Below are 17,645 nucleotides of genomic sequence, written 5' to 3' on the forward strand. Positions count from 1 at the left end.
CCATACCCAGAATGCCCCACCCCACAGGAGACTGAGGCATCTGCTCTCCCCACCTCACGATCCTTTGGGTACCTGCACATGCCATCCTCATGACGCTGGATAGGATGCCATCTGTCCATTCATTAGTATTAAGGTCATATTCCCCATACAGCTCCCCCAGGGACAATGCCTTTGGGTTCAGAGGAAACTCCTAAAAATGACACAGGAAGGAGTTTCGACCTGCTGGCAGACACAAATCCTAAGAGCTCCCTTAAATCCAGGGATTTGCATTTGTCCTTCTCTCCCTCATCTCTCCTAGGCCCCCTTGGACCCAGGCACTGCCTCCTGGCCTGTACTGCCCTCCTGACACCTATGCATCCCTGCCCCCAGCCTCCACCATCTTCCTCCTACTAAAATCTCTGCCAGTGATTTCACGTTCCCAACCCCATACCCTAACGATGTTGAAGTTGGGGTCTCCAGAGCGGCACAGGGAGGACAAGGAGGACTGGAGAATTCGCCATGCTGTAGTCTTGCTGCTGCCTGTACAGCCCACGATCATGGTGGAGTGGCGGGAGCTCTTGGTTTCATACAATTGGAGGACCTTGGTGAGGGTGAATGGTGTAATCTGCAGGCCCATTTCTCGAATCTCATGTTCGATGGTCTCCTGCAGCTGAAAGAAGGGGAAATACAGGAAGTAGAAGAGAAAGGAAGAGGACTGCAAAGGACTTTCAAATCTCCCCAATGCTTTTGGAAGATAATGTTCCAACTGTTTAAAAAATAGCACCAGGACCCTTTGCACTCTGGCAATTGTTCATTCCCTGGGTGGCTGACCAATGGCAGAGTTAAGAGACTGGGCTCTGCAGTCAGCCAGCCTGGGTCCCCAACTTTCAGCCATGTGAATGTCAGTCACCTCTCTTAGTCTCTGTTTCCTCATCTGTTAAATAGGAGCAATTATGGTAACTCTTCTCATACGGTTGTTGTATTAGATAAAATAGTCAGCATAAAACACAATGTCTGACATGTGCCGGACACATTTTTCTAACATTACTCAACAAATTTTTATTAAGCCTCTATATTATGTGTCAAGCAGAGTGTTGGGTAGTAAGAACAAAGGAGAGTTCATCCTACTTCAGAGCTCAGTCTGGTAGGAGAACTAGATATCAAGCAAATCATTACCTAAGATAAAAATGCTTACAGAACCACGTAATGGATCAGTCCCAGAATACTGACATTTTAAAAAATATAGCCAATGCAACCAAATAATTTCAAATAGAAGCAAGATCTTGACTTGTATCTCTCCAACACCACTAAGAGGCCTCACCACTACCACTTCCTTCCGCTATCTGGGTTGTTGCCTGCTTCATTTTTTAATCTTAAAATACCCTCCCCTCGTTGTGGCTATTACACCTCTGCTCCATTGTTAGATACGTGTGTGTATGTTTATCATCCTGCCACAAGTTTAAGGTGCCACTTTTTCCTTTTATTCTGTTTAAAATATTTTTTTAACTTTTTTATTGATTATGCTATTACATTTGTTCTATTCCCCCCCTCCATTCCCCTCCACCCTGCATACCCCTCCCCCACCATTTCCCCATTTAGTTCATGAACACGTGTCTCGAATTCTTTAGATTCTGTATTTCCCCTACTATTCTTACCCTCCCCCCTATCTATTTTCTATCTACTGTCTATGCTACTTATTTTCTGTACCTTCTCCCCCCTTCTCCTCCTCCTACTCCCCTGTTGCTAACCCTCCATGTGATCTTCATTTCTATGGTTCTGCTCCTGATCTAGCTGTCCTCTTAGTTTGCTTTTGTTTTAGGTGTGGTTGTTAATAACTGTGAGTTTGCTGTCCTTTCACTGTTCATCTTTTTTATCTTCTTTTTCTTAGGTAAGTCCCTTTAACATTTCATATAATAAGGGCTTGGTGATGATGAACTCCTTGAATTTGGTCTTATCTGAGAAGTACTTTATCTGTCCTTCCATTCTAAATGAAAACTTTGCTGGATAGAGCAATCTTGGTTGTAGGTCTTTGGTTTTCATGACTTGGAATACTTCTTTCCAGCCCCTTCTTGCCTGTAAGGTGTCTTTTGAGAAATCCGCTGACAGTCTGATGGGAACTCCTTTGTAGGTGACTGTCCCCTTAGCTCTTGCTGCTTCTAGGATTCTCTCCTTCATTTTCATCTTGGCTAATGTAATGATGATGTGCCTTGGTGTGTTCCTCCTTGGGTCCAAGTTCTTTGGGACTCTCTGAGCTTCCTGGATTTCCTGGAAGTCTATTTCCTCTGCCAGAATGGGGAAGTTCTCTTTTATTATTTGTTCAAATAAGGTTTCCACTCGTGACTCTTCCCCTTCTGGTACCCCTATAATTCGGATGTTGGAACGTTTAAAGATGTCCTGGAGGTTCCTAAGCTTCTCCTCATATTTTTGAATTCTTGTTTCTTCATTCTTTTCTGTTTGATCATTTTTTTCTTCCTTCTGGTCCACTCCATTGATTTGAGTCCCAATCTCTTTTCCATTACTATTGGTTTCCTTTGTATTACCATTCATTTCAATTAGTTTAGCTTCCATATGTTTCTCTAATTTGTGACTAAAATCAACCAGTTCTGTAAGGATCCTGATAACCAGTGTTTTGAACTGTGCATCTGAAAGATTGGCTATTTATTCATCGCTTAGATCGATCGGTTCTGGGGCTCTGAGTTGTTCTAGAGCCATTTTTGGTCTATTCGCGCCATTAAGTAAGCGGAGCGAAGCCTTAATTGTTTACCAGGATGGGCAACCCAGGTCGCTGGTTTGTGACGCTGTGTGTGGGGGCGTGGTCAGAGAGGGAGCAATAGCGGTCCTCTCCACTAGCCCAGTCCGTCCAGTCACACCACTCGCCCCGGGCCTGTTTATCCAATCAGAATTGTGCGAGCCTGCTGCCTCGAGCAGGCTCCCCTCCTCACTGGTTTATCCGCACGCAGATGCTCCAACGACCGCATACTGCCCGCTGCGCCTCTTCCCTGTGTGCTCCCGTAGCTAGCCCGCGATCTGCGCCTTCGGCTGCTCGTGCACCACCCATTCGCGCACCACCTGTCCGGGGATTTTTTCTTGCCAACCTGCTCCGCTGCTGGCTTCGCTCCTCTTACCGGTTTAGCTGAGCATTTAGTTGTCTTTGGACTCCGTATTGTCGATTTTCTGTGTGGCTTGGTTGTGTTTATTGTTGTTAAAAATAGTTGTTCGTAGATTTGGTTGTGCACAGAGGCAAGGTGGTTCCACCTACACCTCCATCTTGGCGGAAGTCTCTGTTTAAAATATTTTCTAATTTCTTCTTTGACCCATGAGTTATTTAGAATCATATTGCCTAATTTCCAAACATTTGGGCTTTAAAAATTATATTTCATTATTGATCCCTAGTTTAATTCTATCATGATTAGAGATCATGCTCTGTATACTTTTCAATCATTTGAAATTTATAAGACCTATACTTAATAACCAGCACATGGTCAGTTTTGGTAGAAGTTCCATGCACGCTTGAGGAGATTATGTTAGTGCAGTTGCTGCATAAAATGTTCTGTATGTGTCAAGTCAAATCTGTTAAAAGCATTCCATTCTGTATCTTTATGGATTTTTTGATCTGCTTGCTTCATCAATTTCTGAGAGAAGTATATAAAGATTTCTCATAAGGATTGTAATTTTTATGAGTTTCTCCTTTTAGTTCTGTCAATCTTGTTTTATCTATTTTATAGTTACATTATTAAGTGTATACAAATTTAGAATTGTTATATCTTTTGTGACATGGGCCCTTTTATCATCATGAAATGTCCCCCTTTTCCTTTAATATTCTAATTGCCAGAAAGGCAACTTCACCTGATATCAGTAGATTTATGATTGTGGTCAGTAAATATTTTAAATAAATTCCTTTGGAATTTTTGAAGCAGATTTAGAGCCTTTACATGGTCAACCTCCCAAATATTCTATGTGGGATTGGAAAAAATGAGTATCTTTGAATTATTGAACACAACTGCTATAGATGTTTATTAAATCAAGATTGTGTTGTTCAAATATTCTATATCCTGATTTTTAGTCAGCTTGGCCTATTAATTACTGGAAGATGTTAAGATCTCCACTACAATGCTACATTTGTCTATTTCTCTTTGTAATTCTGTAAAATTTTGCTCTATTTCTTTTGAGGCTATATTTTTAGGTGCCTCTAAATTTAGAATTGTTTTATCTTCCTGGTAAATTGAACCTTTTTTATTAAGTGACCCTTTCATTTATAGTAATGCTTTTTGCCTTAAAATCTATGCTGCCTTGTCCTGGCTGGTGTAGCTCAGTGGCTTGAGTGCTGGCCTGTGAACCAACGGGTTGCCAGTTGATTCCTGGTCGGGGCACATGCCTGGATTACAGACCAGGTCCCTGGTGGTTCATGCATGGGAGGTAACCACACATGGATGTTTCTCTCTCTCTCTTTCTCCTTCCTTTCCCCTCTCTCTAAAAATAAATTTAAAAAACTATATTGTCAAATATTGCTATCTCAACTTACTTCTGATTAGTATTTACTTGAGATATCTTTTTATATTCTTTGATTCTCAACTCTTTGTCTTTATATTTTAGTTGTGTCTCTTCTAAACAATGAAAGATTAGTATAACATTGTGTACTATTCAATGTATAATTATTTCCCTTTCTTAAACAATTTTTTCCCCTAGAGGCTAATAGTTGCTGTGTTTTGTTTGCTTCATTTTTAACATACTGATCTCTAAATCAACTTCAAACCCTGCCAGTTGACTAAATCTCTCAAAACATGTATTCACATGAGGCATGAATCTCTTTCAGAAGTCCTCCTAAAGCACTCAGATTCACTCTGAACTGGAGCGGCTTCTCTACATCAGGTGCACAGCCATCATCCTGCGTCCTCTATTTCTCTTTCTTGGGATACACCTGCATTTCGGTAGAACACACCTTCTAACTTTCTCAGAAAGCATGTATTGGAGGTAGTATTTTTTGAGAGTCTGCATGTCTGAAATATCTCCTATCTAGTATCCCATGTGACAGGTTGGCTAGGAATATAATTTGAGGTTGCAAATAATTTCCTTGAGAATGGAGTTGAAGGCTGTTCCATTGTTTATAGATTCAATATTGCTACTGAGAAGTCCAACATTTAAATTCTTGATCTTTTGCATATTATGTCTTTTTTTCCCCTCTCTGGAGCTTAGGTCTTCTCCTTGTCCTGATGTTTTAAAATTTCACAATGATGAGCCTTGTTAAGGATTTATTTTATCCACTGTGTCATGCATTTGTAGATCCTTTCACTTTGGAAACAGATCTTTCAGTTCTAGGAATTCTTCTTGAATCGTTTCACTCTCGATCCTGCCCCCCTCCTCTGTTTCCTCTGTTCTTACTTTTTGGAACTCCTATTACTTGGCTGTTGTCCTTCCTGACTGGCTTTTGAATTTTATCTCTTTTTCCCTTTGTCTGCTCTATTTTCTGGAAAACTTCTTTTTAAAAAATATTTCATGGTGATACTATCTTAATCTTAACTGTGAGAATACAATGATTTTAAAAAAGAAAACCTTTTCTTTCTCTGTATTATCTCTTTTCTCTAACTTGCTTTTTCCTACTTGTTTTGGTTGCTTTTTGGTCAGAGGCTTTCCTCAAATGTGTGGTGACCCCTGGTTTTCTGCTCACGTACATGGACGAAGAACTGAACAAAAGCCCTGAGTGCAAGTGGGGCTTATAGACTGTGAATATCCCTGTAGATGGTTCATCTAGGATTTTCATTGGGAAATCACTATTCTCCATATTTTGGTCATTCCTCTTAGACTACACAGATTCTCCAGAGAAAACTCTTCCAATTTCCTGTCTTGCTGCCAGTATTCTGGGAGCTGAGAGATGAAAGAAGACAGTCTCAGCAATCAATGTGTAAACATTCACTTAATCCCCATTTTTAATAGGATTTACTCATGCCCTCAGCTAGCTATTCCAGTGTGCCCCAGTCCAGAGACCTACTATTTTACCTTCTAGTTTTCTGCCAAAGTGGGAGAGACACAGTCATTTGGGATCACTGAGAAGGGAAGATCTAGAGATCTTCCAAGACAGTTTCCCTCCAATACTTCTTATTGTAACTACACTTCCTTTATTCCCTACTCACAGAGGAATCTAATTCCACGAATGCTTGGCGTTTTGAGAACTGTCTCTCACTTTTTCCCACCTCCAGCCCTCTCAGGTTTGCTAAGGCATGACTTATTCATTTGTTTCTTATGTCTAAAATTTTTGTTCTATTTCTTCCATTCTCCCCATACTTTTGGATATAGATGCCTTATTTAAAAAATCTCTTTAGCCTTGGCTGATGTGGCTCCATGGATTGAGTGCCAGCCTGAGAACCAAAGGGTCACTGGTTCGATTCCCAGTCAGGGCACATTCCTAGGTTGCAGGCCAGGTCCCCAAGCTGGGGGTGCATGAGAGGCAATCACACACTGATGTTTCCCTCTCTTTCTCCCTCCCTTTCTCTAAAAATAAATAAATAAAGTCTTTAAAAAAATTAAAATCTCTTTAGAGTATTCTAGTCGATTTTCAAAAGGTAACAAAATTGTTTTTAATCCACTTTCTTTACCTATAAGTGCTCTATATATTTAAATGTTTTAAATTTCAATTGTAATATTTTTTTATTTATAAAAATCCTATTGGTTCTTTTTCAAATCTACTTAGTTTAGAAGTCTCTTATTCCTGGCTCATAGTTTCAAGCTTCTCTTTTATTTCTTTAAACATATTAAATTTAGTTATTTTTAAATTCTGTGCTGATCATTTTCAATATCTGAAGTCTTTAGGGATTTGACTCTGTTATTCTGTTGTCCCTCCATTTTCCATTCATGCTATTGTGTTCCCCTGTGTTTTTTGTGACTTTTGACCAGGAGCTGCTCATTTTATTGGACTTCTATCTTAAATTTTTATTATAATTCTTTGAGGTTTAAGTTGAAATTTCCTCTTCCAGAATTAATTTGCATTTGCTTCTGTCAGTCACCTGGAGGAAACTAGCAATAAGGAACTACTTAAAATTAAGTTTTAAGTTTGAGAATTTTGGAATTATAGAGTATACAAAATAAATTATGACCCTGGACCATGTGAGGGCTGACTCGTGGTTAGGAAATCTCAAAAATTTTAGCTCCTCTCCCCATCATCTGTCAACATAAGCAAGTTTCTTTATTGTATGTACCCTTTCCAATGCTGAGTTTCTCATTTTCCCATTTACTGAGGATATTTTCCCTTGCAGACTGAAGTTTATGCAGTACTGGCTTTCCTATTGTGCCTCAAACTTGGGTTATTTTATCTTCTCTCTCAAGTACCTTAAATTCAACAAAAATTTTCAGGGAGAAAGTCAGCTTCTACACTCACTGGTCTCCCTGCTCTTCTTTCCCCTCCCCATCCCAGTATTCTTCCTTTCCAGCTTAGCAATATATTAAAAATATGTATTTTTATATTTTTATCCAGTATTTTAGTGGTTTCAATAGAAAGAGTACTTCAGGGTATCTAAACTACCACTTCCAGAAATAAAATTCCTGTACTTTCTAAAATCCTCCTCCTTCACCCCCTTTCATTCCACTGCTCTCCCATATCACACAGTCCCTAGCAGTCTCTCCTCAAAACTCCCTAAATGAGGAGAGAAGTAGAGGCAAGAGAGGGCACATGGGAATAGAGAGAGTAGAAAGGCCAGTAGATTAGAGATCTCAATGAAGTCAAAGAAGCAATGAGTGGAAGTACTTAAGCCAGTGAGTTAGGGGGTGGGAGAGAAGTAGGGAGTTGTGGTGAGAGAGTAGAATGTTTGCATAGGTCTATATCATTTTACAGATAAGGAAGCCCAAAAAGAAGCCAACTGCTTTGCTCAAAGTCACAGCTAATGAATGGGAGAACAAGGCCTGGGAGCCAAGTGTCATGTTCCCAGATCTACATTCACATATGAAGTCAGGAAGAGTATTAAGAAAAAAATACCTTGCCATAATCAATGACAGGCAGCTCAATGTTGGGAAATAGATCTTGCATGATGGCATTGAATAATGGCATGTCGACTGAAGTTAGCTTGGCAATGTTCATATCCCTCATTGATAGCAGCAAAACCTAGATGGGGAAAGACAGATGTTGGAGACCATTCTGTGTGGCGTGGGCCCAGCTCCCACTCAGAGATGCACAGGACCCACGCCCACGGATAGGTTCTCCCGTGAGGAACCAGGCCTGCTATGTACCTAGGCCGCTTTGAGACTTGCTTTTGCTAAAACTCCCTCGCCCTGAATCCAGACAGCAAGTGTTTACTGTAACTTCCTAAAATCCATGCTAAAACTCCCCAGTATGGAGTGTAACGAGTTCAACTTTTCCCCTTTCATTTGCAAATATCCCTCTTCTGTGTTGTGAATAGTGGCATTGGCTCCTTTGTTTTCTGTACAAGGTAACCACCTAAATCGAACCTGTGCATAGTAAATGAGGACAATCATGTAATGTGCCCAGAAAAAGAAATAAAGGCCTGTCATGGTGGAGGCCATGACTTTTGCTCCCCTTGAGAGAGAAGCTGCTCGCCCTTTTCTTCCACAGGACTCGGTAGTCTGTGTGAATGTCTCTCCCCCATCCAAATGTCTTGGACCCTATGAGCTGGGGACCACATCAGACAGAGACTTGGCCTGGAGGAGCTAGGGCCTAGGTACTCACTAGGTCTTTCCTCTCCAAAGGATGAGGGTCAAGAGCCAAGAACAATGGATATGCCTAAGCTGGTCTTTAAAAATACGACAGGTAAAACTCAGGCAACATAGGAGACAGAAAGAAAGGTGGGAATCCCAACCTGGGGAAAGAAAGGATCTGAAAACTTTAGTGAAGGCACATAGGACCAGTGACAGTGGAGGTTAATGTTCAAAAGCTATGTCCTTGATCTACCTCTTCATCAGACAGATCTGGCTGCAGGCGGCGCTTTTTGCCAGCATAGCGCAGAAGGGAGGTGAGGGCCCGTAGGCCAAAGTCATAATGGTCCTGTCTGGAGAGCTGCTGCACAGCCAGGGAGTAAAGTGTGTATACCTTCTTGGCCAGAATCTGAGGAATGAAAACAGAGGAGCAAACAACCTGTCTCTCCACAACTCCCTCTGCTTCATCTAGGGGTAGTTATGAATACAAGAAGCTAGGTGCCGGGACTTGAAGCAGCTGGGAGTTGCTCTATGGACAATCCTAATGAGAAGACCTTGTCAATCCCCCCATCATGGACTTGTGACATCGTAGAGGAGAGACCTCTGAATACTTCTGCCTCCATACCTTACTGACAGTACATTCCCTATAGGATAAACTGACTTGGGGCCTTCATGGTGTTCCTCTGTCCAGGGAATAATCATGGAAGGGAAATAAAATAATTGGGGAAAAAAGAGACTATCGGATTACCCTGCAGTTGCCAAAGCCCTCCCCAAAGAGAACGATTTCTGCAATAAGAGTTGAATCAGGCACCACCATGGCAATTGGACGGAACATGGATTTAAGATTTTCAGGAAGTTCTGTACGACCAGCATAGCCTGGAAAACAGAGCCATTTGTTTAGAAGCTGGACTGCTCCCAAAGACCCACTTCCCAATCAATCCCATTTTCCCCAGCCTAGCTCCATCTCTTTCTCTCCAACTCCAACTCTAAGATCTCTTCCATCTACACCTTGGCCCTGGCTCCTCCCATACCAATTTGCTCCTCTTTCCTATCCCTGGGCATTTCCTTAACTTTCTGCATGGGCTTATTCCAAATTCAAATGGTAGAGCTGCCAATTTCCCATCTCTCCAAGTTCTACACATGCAATATAACATCAGTCCTAACAGAAATCACAGCTGTTTCTCTGATTCTTTCAGTACCTAAACCCTTTTCTGTTTTCTCCTAGACCCTTCCCACAGAGCTATTTCCAGGTGACAGTAATGAGAGACCCTAATTCCTGCACTTTGGGGAGATTCTCCCATTCTCAAAATGAATGGCAGATAGAACAGAACTAGGAACTGCTGGCCCAATGGGAGAAGATAATTAAGTACTTTCAAAGGCTAGGGCTACATATACAGGGTGGGGCAAAAGTAAGTTTGCAGTTGTTCATATGGAAGACAACACAGTAATTAATAAATAATAATACAGAGATAAACTGTGTTTTACGTATTCACAACCATAAACCTACTTTTGCCCTACCCTGCATTCACATGGTGGTTATTAATGCCTTTAGGGAGAGCAGTAAAATGCCTCCTCTTTTTCCAGAAAGTTGTATGTTTATTCTTCTTTCATACTTTGCTGTCTTTAGCCACATTTCATTTTACTAAATACACGGGACTGGTGGGGGGAAGGGAGGACACAACTCTTTACCTTGGATACCCAATTCTCCTCCACCCCCACCACCCCAAGCTCTATCCACTCCCTTGCCCTTACCAGGATTCATGGTGATGAAGATCCCACAGGACCACACCAGATTTATTTCAAAGCCCTCAAAATAGAAGCGGGTGAGGTTGGCAGACAGGGCAGATAGGATTGACAGGATCTGCTGGGCCACCACTGACAGCACCTCAATGTTGATGCGGTTAAACTCATCAAAGCAGCCCCAGGCACCCGTCTGTAGGGTGGAAGACAGATTCACTGGCAGTAAGAGAAGTACCCCAGGTTGAGAGAAACTAGAAAATGTGACTAACACAGCACTGCTAGAACTATTTTGATAGGCAAGGTGGCCTCCAAAATGTTGGAGGTGGGGTGTTGAGGGAAGCCCAGTATAGCACTGTTGTAGTTTCTGACCAGAGCTTTCCATCAGACAGGGACAATCTGGGGGAACTCTAGGAAAGATGTGAATTTGAAAGAGACCAGGGTAGAGAACCTGCGAGCACTGAGTGCCTACACTATGCACCAGTTTACTTGCATTAACTTATTTAATCCTTACCTAATCTTCACATTTTTTAAATGATCAAAGTACACTTCATGGAAGTGCAGGGAGTAACCAATTTTAAGAACTAACTGAGGAGATGAATGTTATAAGTTACAAAGCACTGAACCAAATTTGGGTTTCGGTTGACTTTCTGGGACTAAAGATATTTAAGGGGCTATTAGGACAGGGTGGCAGAATGCTGACCTGGGCCAGGCCTGAGTACATTCGGCCCATGGACTTAAAGTCCAGGCCCTCAGAACAGTTGACCACGATGACATACATGCCAAGGGCCTTGCCCAGGTCCTTGACAGTCTCCGTCTTTCCCGTGCCTGCTGGACCTTTGGGGGAACCCCCTCGATGCAGGTGCAATGCTGTGGTCAGTGTTATGTAGCACCTGAGAATGTAGGACAGGACTCAAGTCAGGCTTCCAGAAGCCTTCACTTAGCATTCGGCTACCCCCACCCCAACCATCTTTCTCATTCCACACAGCTGACCTGTCTGTCAAGGGGGTGATGACAAGACGGCCAGAGTTACCCAAGTATTCATAACCATACTGGAATTGTGTGTTGGTCTGCCGGATCATACAGTCATCAAGATCCTGGAGAAAGAGGGCAGAGTAAGAGAGAGGTAGTCCTAAAGAAAGAGTGCTAGAGCTGGGCGATAATAGATCGTAGGGTTGGAGATGGCGAAGAGGTAAGTTATAAGATGAGGGGTTTCATTTAGAGTTAGAAAGAGCAAAGACTTGATGGCCAAGCTGGAAAATGGGTTCACATTGCATGTCCACCCCAATCCATTGCAGCAGCTACCTGAAATCTTTCTGAGTCAAGTGACACCCACAGTGCACACCAACTGGAAAATGATTTGCTATTACCAATTTAAGAGACTTGCAATAGAGTTAGGAACTAGATTAGGGCACTGTGATAGGACTTAGGCTCGGATTAGAATATTATTGTATTCAGAGAATAGGAATTTAATTAATGCATTAGGATTGTGTTAAGAGTACAAGAGTGGGGAGCTGGCCCATCTGTACCTTCTCCCAGTAGAAGCGCAACTGGCTGAGCCAATCAAAAGAATTGACATCCATTTGGCCACTCTTATAAAGCTTCTCCAACACATCTCGAGCATGAATTTCTATGGTCACCAGACCCACAATTTTAAGTCGCATGATCTTGGTCAAGTTCCCCCTGATAGCTTCTGAATACTTATTCAGTATTGACACCTGTAGAATTAAGTGGTAGGAAAGAGAACAGATGGAGCAATGCAATCAAAGTCAAGCATACTTCATTCCAGCCTAGCACAATTTTCAACTCCAATGCTAACCCTAACCCCACTATAATTCTGGACCCCCAATATCAGCATAGGAAAGTGTACTTCTATTCCACCCTAACTTTCCTCACTGGACTTCTCCCATAAAGCACTTTCACTCTGACCCTTTCCCAACAGCTCATTTCTAATTCTGACTCCAACTCTAACTCCCCTACAGGGCTATCCTGTACTTGTAGGGTTCCCTACCTGCTTCTTCTTCATGACCTTGAGGATCTTCTTGTCTCCCCGCTCCTTAGCTGTCACCAGGCACTTGGTTACATCAGCCGTCCACTGGATCTGACTGGCAGTGATCACCACCTAAAGCACACACAGAGGTTTGTATTCCAAAGCCCTGTCCCTGGCCACCCTCACAGCCCAGCTCCCAAATCCCAGCTTCTTCCAGTACTAGGACTAGGACTCCTCTCTCAGTGTGCTAATCTGCTTTTAGGAATGGGGCAGATGCCTAAGGTCAGGAGCTAAGAGCCTGGCATGTAGGGTTCCAGGGCCACATCCCAGAGCAAGGAGATAAGAAACCAGCATGTTTAGACTCAAGATTCTGTCTTTATCTTTGCTACTCTTTTTCAGCTCTATCTTTCTTGTTCTCTCATTTCTATGGACCCCAACTCACCTGGCCAGCCCACTCCTTCACCCATTTGTCCCTCTTGTTAAGAAACTTCTTGAGGGCCAGGCGGCAGTTCCGGAGAAGTTCCCGTAGGGTGACCCTCATGGTCCGCTCCACATCGCCAAGCCAAGACTGAAGAGCAGTGAGAGAACAGGAAGGCTCAGTCTCAGAACCAGAGACAAGAGTTCTGGGGGGAAGGGGAGAGGTGCTTAGGAAACAGAACTGCAGGATGGACCTGCAGGATGGACCCAAGATGGAAGTAGGACCTGGGGTTGGGCCCCTGGGGGATATCAAGGCCAGAAGGCAGATTGTCAGGTTCTGGGTTAGAGGTTATAGTTTTCAGTAATGGCCATTGGGAGGGTAAAAAGTGGAAAATGCCCCTTTACAGAGATGTTCTCTCCTCAAAGAGTCAAGCAAACTTTCTAACACAAAGAAAAATAAGCTTGATTCCTAGACCCTCGCTATAACTCACCTCCACAGGCCCTTCTAAAAGTACCGGGTGGAGGAAATCAATATACTCGCCATCACCTGAGAACATTCCCACAGCTTCCCATTTGCTGCTGGGCCCCCCAACCTGTAGAAACGAGAAGCTATTAATGGTCTAGCCTGCCTACTCTTGACATCTGCTGAAATTGGTATTTGGGCCCTTTAAGAGTAATTTCTGCTCCTCTCCCCTCCCCTCAACATTACTAATTTTAAAAAGTTCTATCTCACATAATTCAGGATCATTAATACCCCCCTCCCAGTGGGAGGGCATTGTCTCCTTCAAGGCCTTGAATACCTTAACCTCAGCATCCTTCCCCTGCCCTTCATCCCTTCATGGCCAGCTCTATTGACCTTCTGCATCCTCAGCAACTTGATGTTGTCAAAGCATTTTTTGAGGTGTGGCTGCACAGCCTCTGGGTTGCGAGACTGGCCCAGAATCTCCAGGAGGTCATCGTTGGATAAGAAATAGAAGCGGGGAAAAATGTGGCGCTTAGTCTCTAAGTACATATCCAGAGACTGCTGAATATCTTCCAGGATTGTATTCATTTCTATCAATGAGTCCAGGAGGCCTGGGAAGAAGGGCAATAAATCACATTGGATGGCCTTTTACCACTTCCCTGAGTAGACCTGGAGTCTCCAACTATATCTACTTTGCCAGCTCTTGAACATTGGGGTACAGATTGCCATAACTGTTTTGGGAAGCAGACAAGTGTCCCCAGTCAGTCTATCATGCTTATCCCATTCTCTTCATTAATTCACTATTAAGTATTCCTTATATACTCTTATATATGTTATACATTATGCATTAATTATACACCATATATGATTTCATTCATTAGCAATAGCTAATAAATAGTAACCAAGGGCTTACTCTGTGCCATTTAATGTGATAAGTACTCTATTTGCATGATCTCATTTACCTGCATTATCTCATTAAATGAATCAGCTTGAGAAGAGCAGTCCTCAATCAGGGCTTCCTGAGGCACAGTGCTACTAACTGAGCACCAACTTTACACCAGACCCTATACTCACTGTTACATACTCTTTTATAATCCTTGTAAACCTTGAGAAATAGCTGTCATTAACCCCCGCCACTACAGGGGAGGAAACTGTAGCATGGAGGAAGCAAGCCACTCGAGAGCATAAGTCAGATTTTGAACTTAAGTCTGTCAGATTCCATATCCCACTCCCTTTACCACTATATCATACTCCATTCAAATATTCATTGAATTTAATTTGCTGAACTATTATTTAATGCTTGGAAGAGGCAATGGTGATGGTATGACAGGCAGGTACAATAGTCATCTTTCAATAAATGAAGCATGTGGCCATAACTTCACATATGTATAGCACCAACTGAGGCTACGTCAGGACAAGAGGCAGGGAGCTCAGACCTGGATGGTGGGTACTCCGGAGAGCATTGTTGTCCTTGCTTATCCGGTCCATAATGGATTTCCAGTTGCTGTTTACCTGGTCAAATAAGGCTGATTCATTGGGCAGCTGCTTACGGATGTCCTCTCCTAGGAAGATATTCTGAAGGGCCAAGAATTTGGATGAGAGGCTGTTTTTCACATACTCTCCTCACTCTTCTCCCTGGTCCCAGACCATGTGTGATAGTTGAGTGGAAGATAAGGAGCATTAGAATCAAGGCCAGCGTGGCTCATCTGGTTGGGGGTCATCAGGGAAAGTGAAAGGCTGCCGGACAGAGCATATGCCTTGGTTGCAGACCCACTCCCCATTTGGGACATATGAGAGAGGCAACTAATAGATCTTTCTCTCCCTCTCTTTATTCCTCCCTTCCCCTCTCTCTAAAAAATAAATAAATATTTTTTAAAAAAAGAATCAAAGGGCCAAAGAGGCTAGATACCTGAGTCTAAAGAGAAAAATGGAAGGAGAACAAGGCTTTTCAGGGAGAGAATTGATGAGAGGTAATAACTAATGCTCAGGTCCTAAATGAAGAATAACTTCAGAAGTGAGAAAAGGATGCTGATAATGGGGCAAATATTAGGTCCTATGCAAATAAAGGAATAAAAGCAAGGTGTAGGAGGAGCTCAGGTAGTGAATCTTGACCTCTAGGTACATCCACTGACGCTGTACTATGAGCAGCATCTCAATAACTTCCAAAATGAGGGAGAGGCAGCGTTCCCAGTGGTCCACATCTTTCTCAAAGGCCTTGACAAAACGAGATGCCTTCATGGTGGATATAGCCACCTGGTTATCTTCCAGTGCCTGGAATACTTCCTCTGTACCTCTGAGGAGGAAAGCATCAAAATCATATTCCTTCCCCATTTGCCAATCTTTGGTCCCCTCTCCAGAGCCCGGGTCACACAGCATTCCCCTCTCCTGGCTCCCTGAAACTCTCTCTACCTGAGTCGGTGATGGCCCTTATCCTTGTAGGGTACTATATCTAGCTGAATCACATCCCAAGTCTTAGCAATGTTTTGTAATGCCTGTGAAAAGAAATTGGGGAACAGAGCAGTCAAATATTTAATCCTCAAGGGAAATAGGAGCTGTTAGATACCATCAGATGATTAAAACCTGGAAACCTTTGTTCCAGGCTTGGGAAGTGGGGGAGTATGGGAGAGGATTCTGTCATACCAACTCTATAGCCAATTCTTTGGTTGCTGAGGCCGAGATCTCCCCAATTTTCTCCACGTGTTGATCCATCCCAAGCTCCACAATCTGCTCCAGGGTGAATCTTTCAGATTCCTGATCAAACTCCCACTGGACCTCATCCCTGACCTGATCCCAGTGCCTGTAGCCAGGGGCAGAAGGTCAGTTTAAGAAGCTGGACACCAGGGCCTACTGGAAAGTATTAGCATCACTCCCCGGACTTCCTCCCATTGGGATATTATGGTTCTGTGTATTTATTTATTCACGATTCCACATTTACTAAATAGGCTCTAAGACACAATCTTAGGCACTGTGAGGAATACAGAGATTGAGGTGCAGGTTCTCTAGGAGGGAGTTAAGACAGATTATTGCAGGCTCATTACAGATTATATGCTGGGCTAAGTGCTGTACGTGAAACATCTCACTCAGTTCTCACAACCCCTCTACAAATGAGGAATTTGTCATTCCATTTATATATGGAAACTGAGACTTAGAGAGGTTAAATAACTTAGGCAAATAAAGTGGTTAGATTATATTTAACCACATAATATTTAATGGTGAAACATGGAGGGCAATACAAAATAAGTAAAACAATTTTCTCCTGAACAAATAATTTATATTAAAACCCCATTTAGAAAATAGTTTATTCTTTTTTTTTTAGAAAATAGTTCATTCTATCCTCAAAGGTTTCAAAGGACTTTTCTACTATATGATAAATTCCAGATGTATTAAAAGAGTTAAACTTGAAAAAACAAAATTATAAAGAATTAGAAAAAAGTTGGAGAGAACATATTTATAACCCTGGGGTAGGAGAGGTCTTAAATAAGGCTCAGAAGCAAAAACATAAGGCAAGAAAGTTATACTTTTGGCTGCATCAAAAGAAAAAACTTTTGCATGACAGAAGGCATAAAGCTTAGCTATGACAGACAACATAAAATGAGAGGAGATAGAGGGAAAAGGAAGCAGGGAAGGGTCCAGAAAGACAAGAGAACCCAGACAGTGTGAGAAACAGAGGGACAGTGGCAGGCCCTAGTGAAGCCTTCTTCTAGACGTGCGTTTGTGGACAGAGGGGCAGAAATCATGATTACCATGAAGGGGACAGTTGAAAGACCCAGATGACAGCACAGGTCAGAGGGTCACCCCAGAAGCAGGGGAGCAGACTTACCTCTCTCTAAGGGCAGGGTTCCGCAGATCTGAGATGAGAGGCATGGTCCTCTTGAACTGCTCGATTTTTGATCGAGTGCTTTCAATAATTTCCCAGTTTCGGTCCTGAGCAAAAGTGGGGAGATTTAGAAGAGCTGACAATCTTCCCACACAATTCCCCTTCCTCAAGTGCTAATCTTCTTCCTCCCACTCCTCTCTCAACATACCTTATACTCTTTGGCTAGTCTTGAGAGGCGACGAAATAGCCCATGGGCCATGGTCTCCATGGCTTCCGTCTGCAGGGTCAGGAACCGGCCAGTCTTCCACTGGTTCCAGTTCTCCTCCCAGTCCCGTGTAATCTCCCACACTTGCTGGAGTGCATCAAGCTCCTTGATGGCAGAAAACAGAAAGATGTGTTTAGTAACTTGCTGACAAACACTCAGGGTCTTTGCTCCTCTCATTTGAGAAGCTTCTCCCTCCAGGCAGTAGAGCTGCCTCCTCAGTTTGGATTTGTTTCTCCATACTCTTGCCTTAAGATCTCCCTAAGGAACAAGAACATGAAAGGATTCTCAGCATCATTAGTCAGTAGGGACATGCAAATCAAAACCACAATCAAATTTGACT

At 42.7% G+C, this 17,645-nt stretch overlaps 1 protein-coding gene across 1 annotated transcript in view; it reads right to left on the reverse strand.

Annotated features, from left to right (window-relative positions):
- Window positions 1-17,645, reverse strand: part of DNAH2 (dynein axonemal heavy chain 2) — a 113,055-nt gene that overhangs the window by 42,770 nt on the left and 52,640 nt on the right. The window contains exons 24-42 of the mRNA XM_037151148.2: window positions 17,249-17,410; window positions 17,044-17,147; window positions 15,864-16,020; window positions 15,633-15,715; window positions 15,336-15,516; window positions 14,660-14,798; window positions 13,617-13,834; window positions 13,252-13,353; window positions 12,786-12,911; window positions 12,365-12,475; window positions 11,883-12,071; window positions 11,347-11,450; window positions 11,057-11,246; window positions 10,369-10,549; window positions 9,365-9,492; window positions 8,873-9,025; window positions 7,943-8,068; window positions 431-649; window positions 73-190 (exon numbers count right to left, since the gene is read on the reverse strand). Of these exons, the coding sequence (XP_037007043.2) occupies window positions 73-190; window positions 431-649; window positions 7,943-8,068; window positions 8,873-9,025; window positions 9,365-9,492; window positions 10,369-10,549; window positions 11,057-11,246; window positions 11,347-11,450; window positions 11,883-12,071; window positions 12,365-12,475; window positions 12,786-12,911; window positions 13,252-13,353; window positions 13,617-13,834; window positions 14,660-14,798; window positions 15,336-15,516; window positions 15,633-15,715; window positions 15,864-16,020; window positions 17,044-17,147; window positions 17,249-17,410 (2,791 nt within the window). The remainder of the gene's footprint in view (window positions 1-72; window positions 191-430; window positions 650-7,942; window positions 8,069-8,872; window positions 9,026-9,364; window positions 9,493-10,368; window positions 10,550-11,056; window positions 11,247-11,346; window positions 11,451-11,882; window positions 12,072-12,364; window positions 12,476-12,785; window positions 12,912-13,251; window positions 13,354-13,616; window positions 13,835-14,659; window positions 14,799-15,335; window positions 15,517-15,632; window positions 15,716-15,863; window positions 16,021-17,043; window positions 17,148-17,248; window positions 17,411-17,645) is intronic.

The sequence above is a fragment of the Artibeus jamaicensis genome, unplaced genomic scaffold (assembly GCF_021234435.1).
Source record: "Artibeus jamaicensis isolate MK-2021 breed Jamaican fruit bat unplaced genomic scaffold, CSHL_Jam_final contig_781, whole genome shotgun sequence".
NCBI classification, from domain to species: Eukaryota; Metazoa; Chordata; class Mammalia; order Chiroptera; family Phyllostomidae; genus Artibeus; species Artibeus jamaicensis.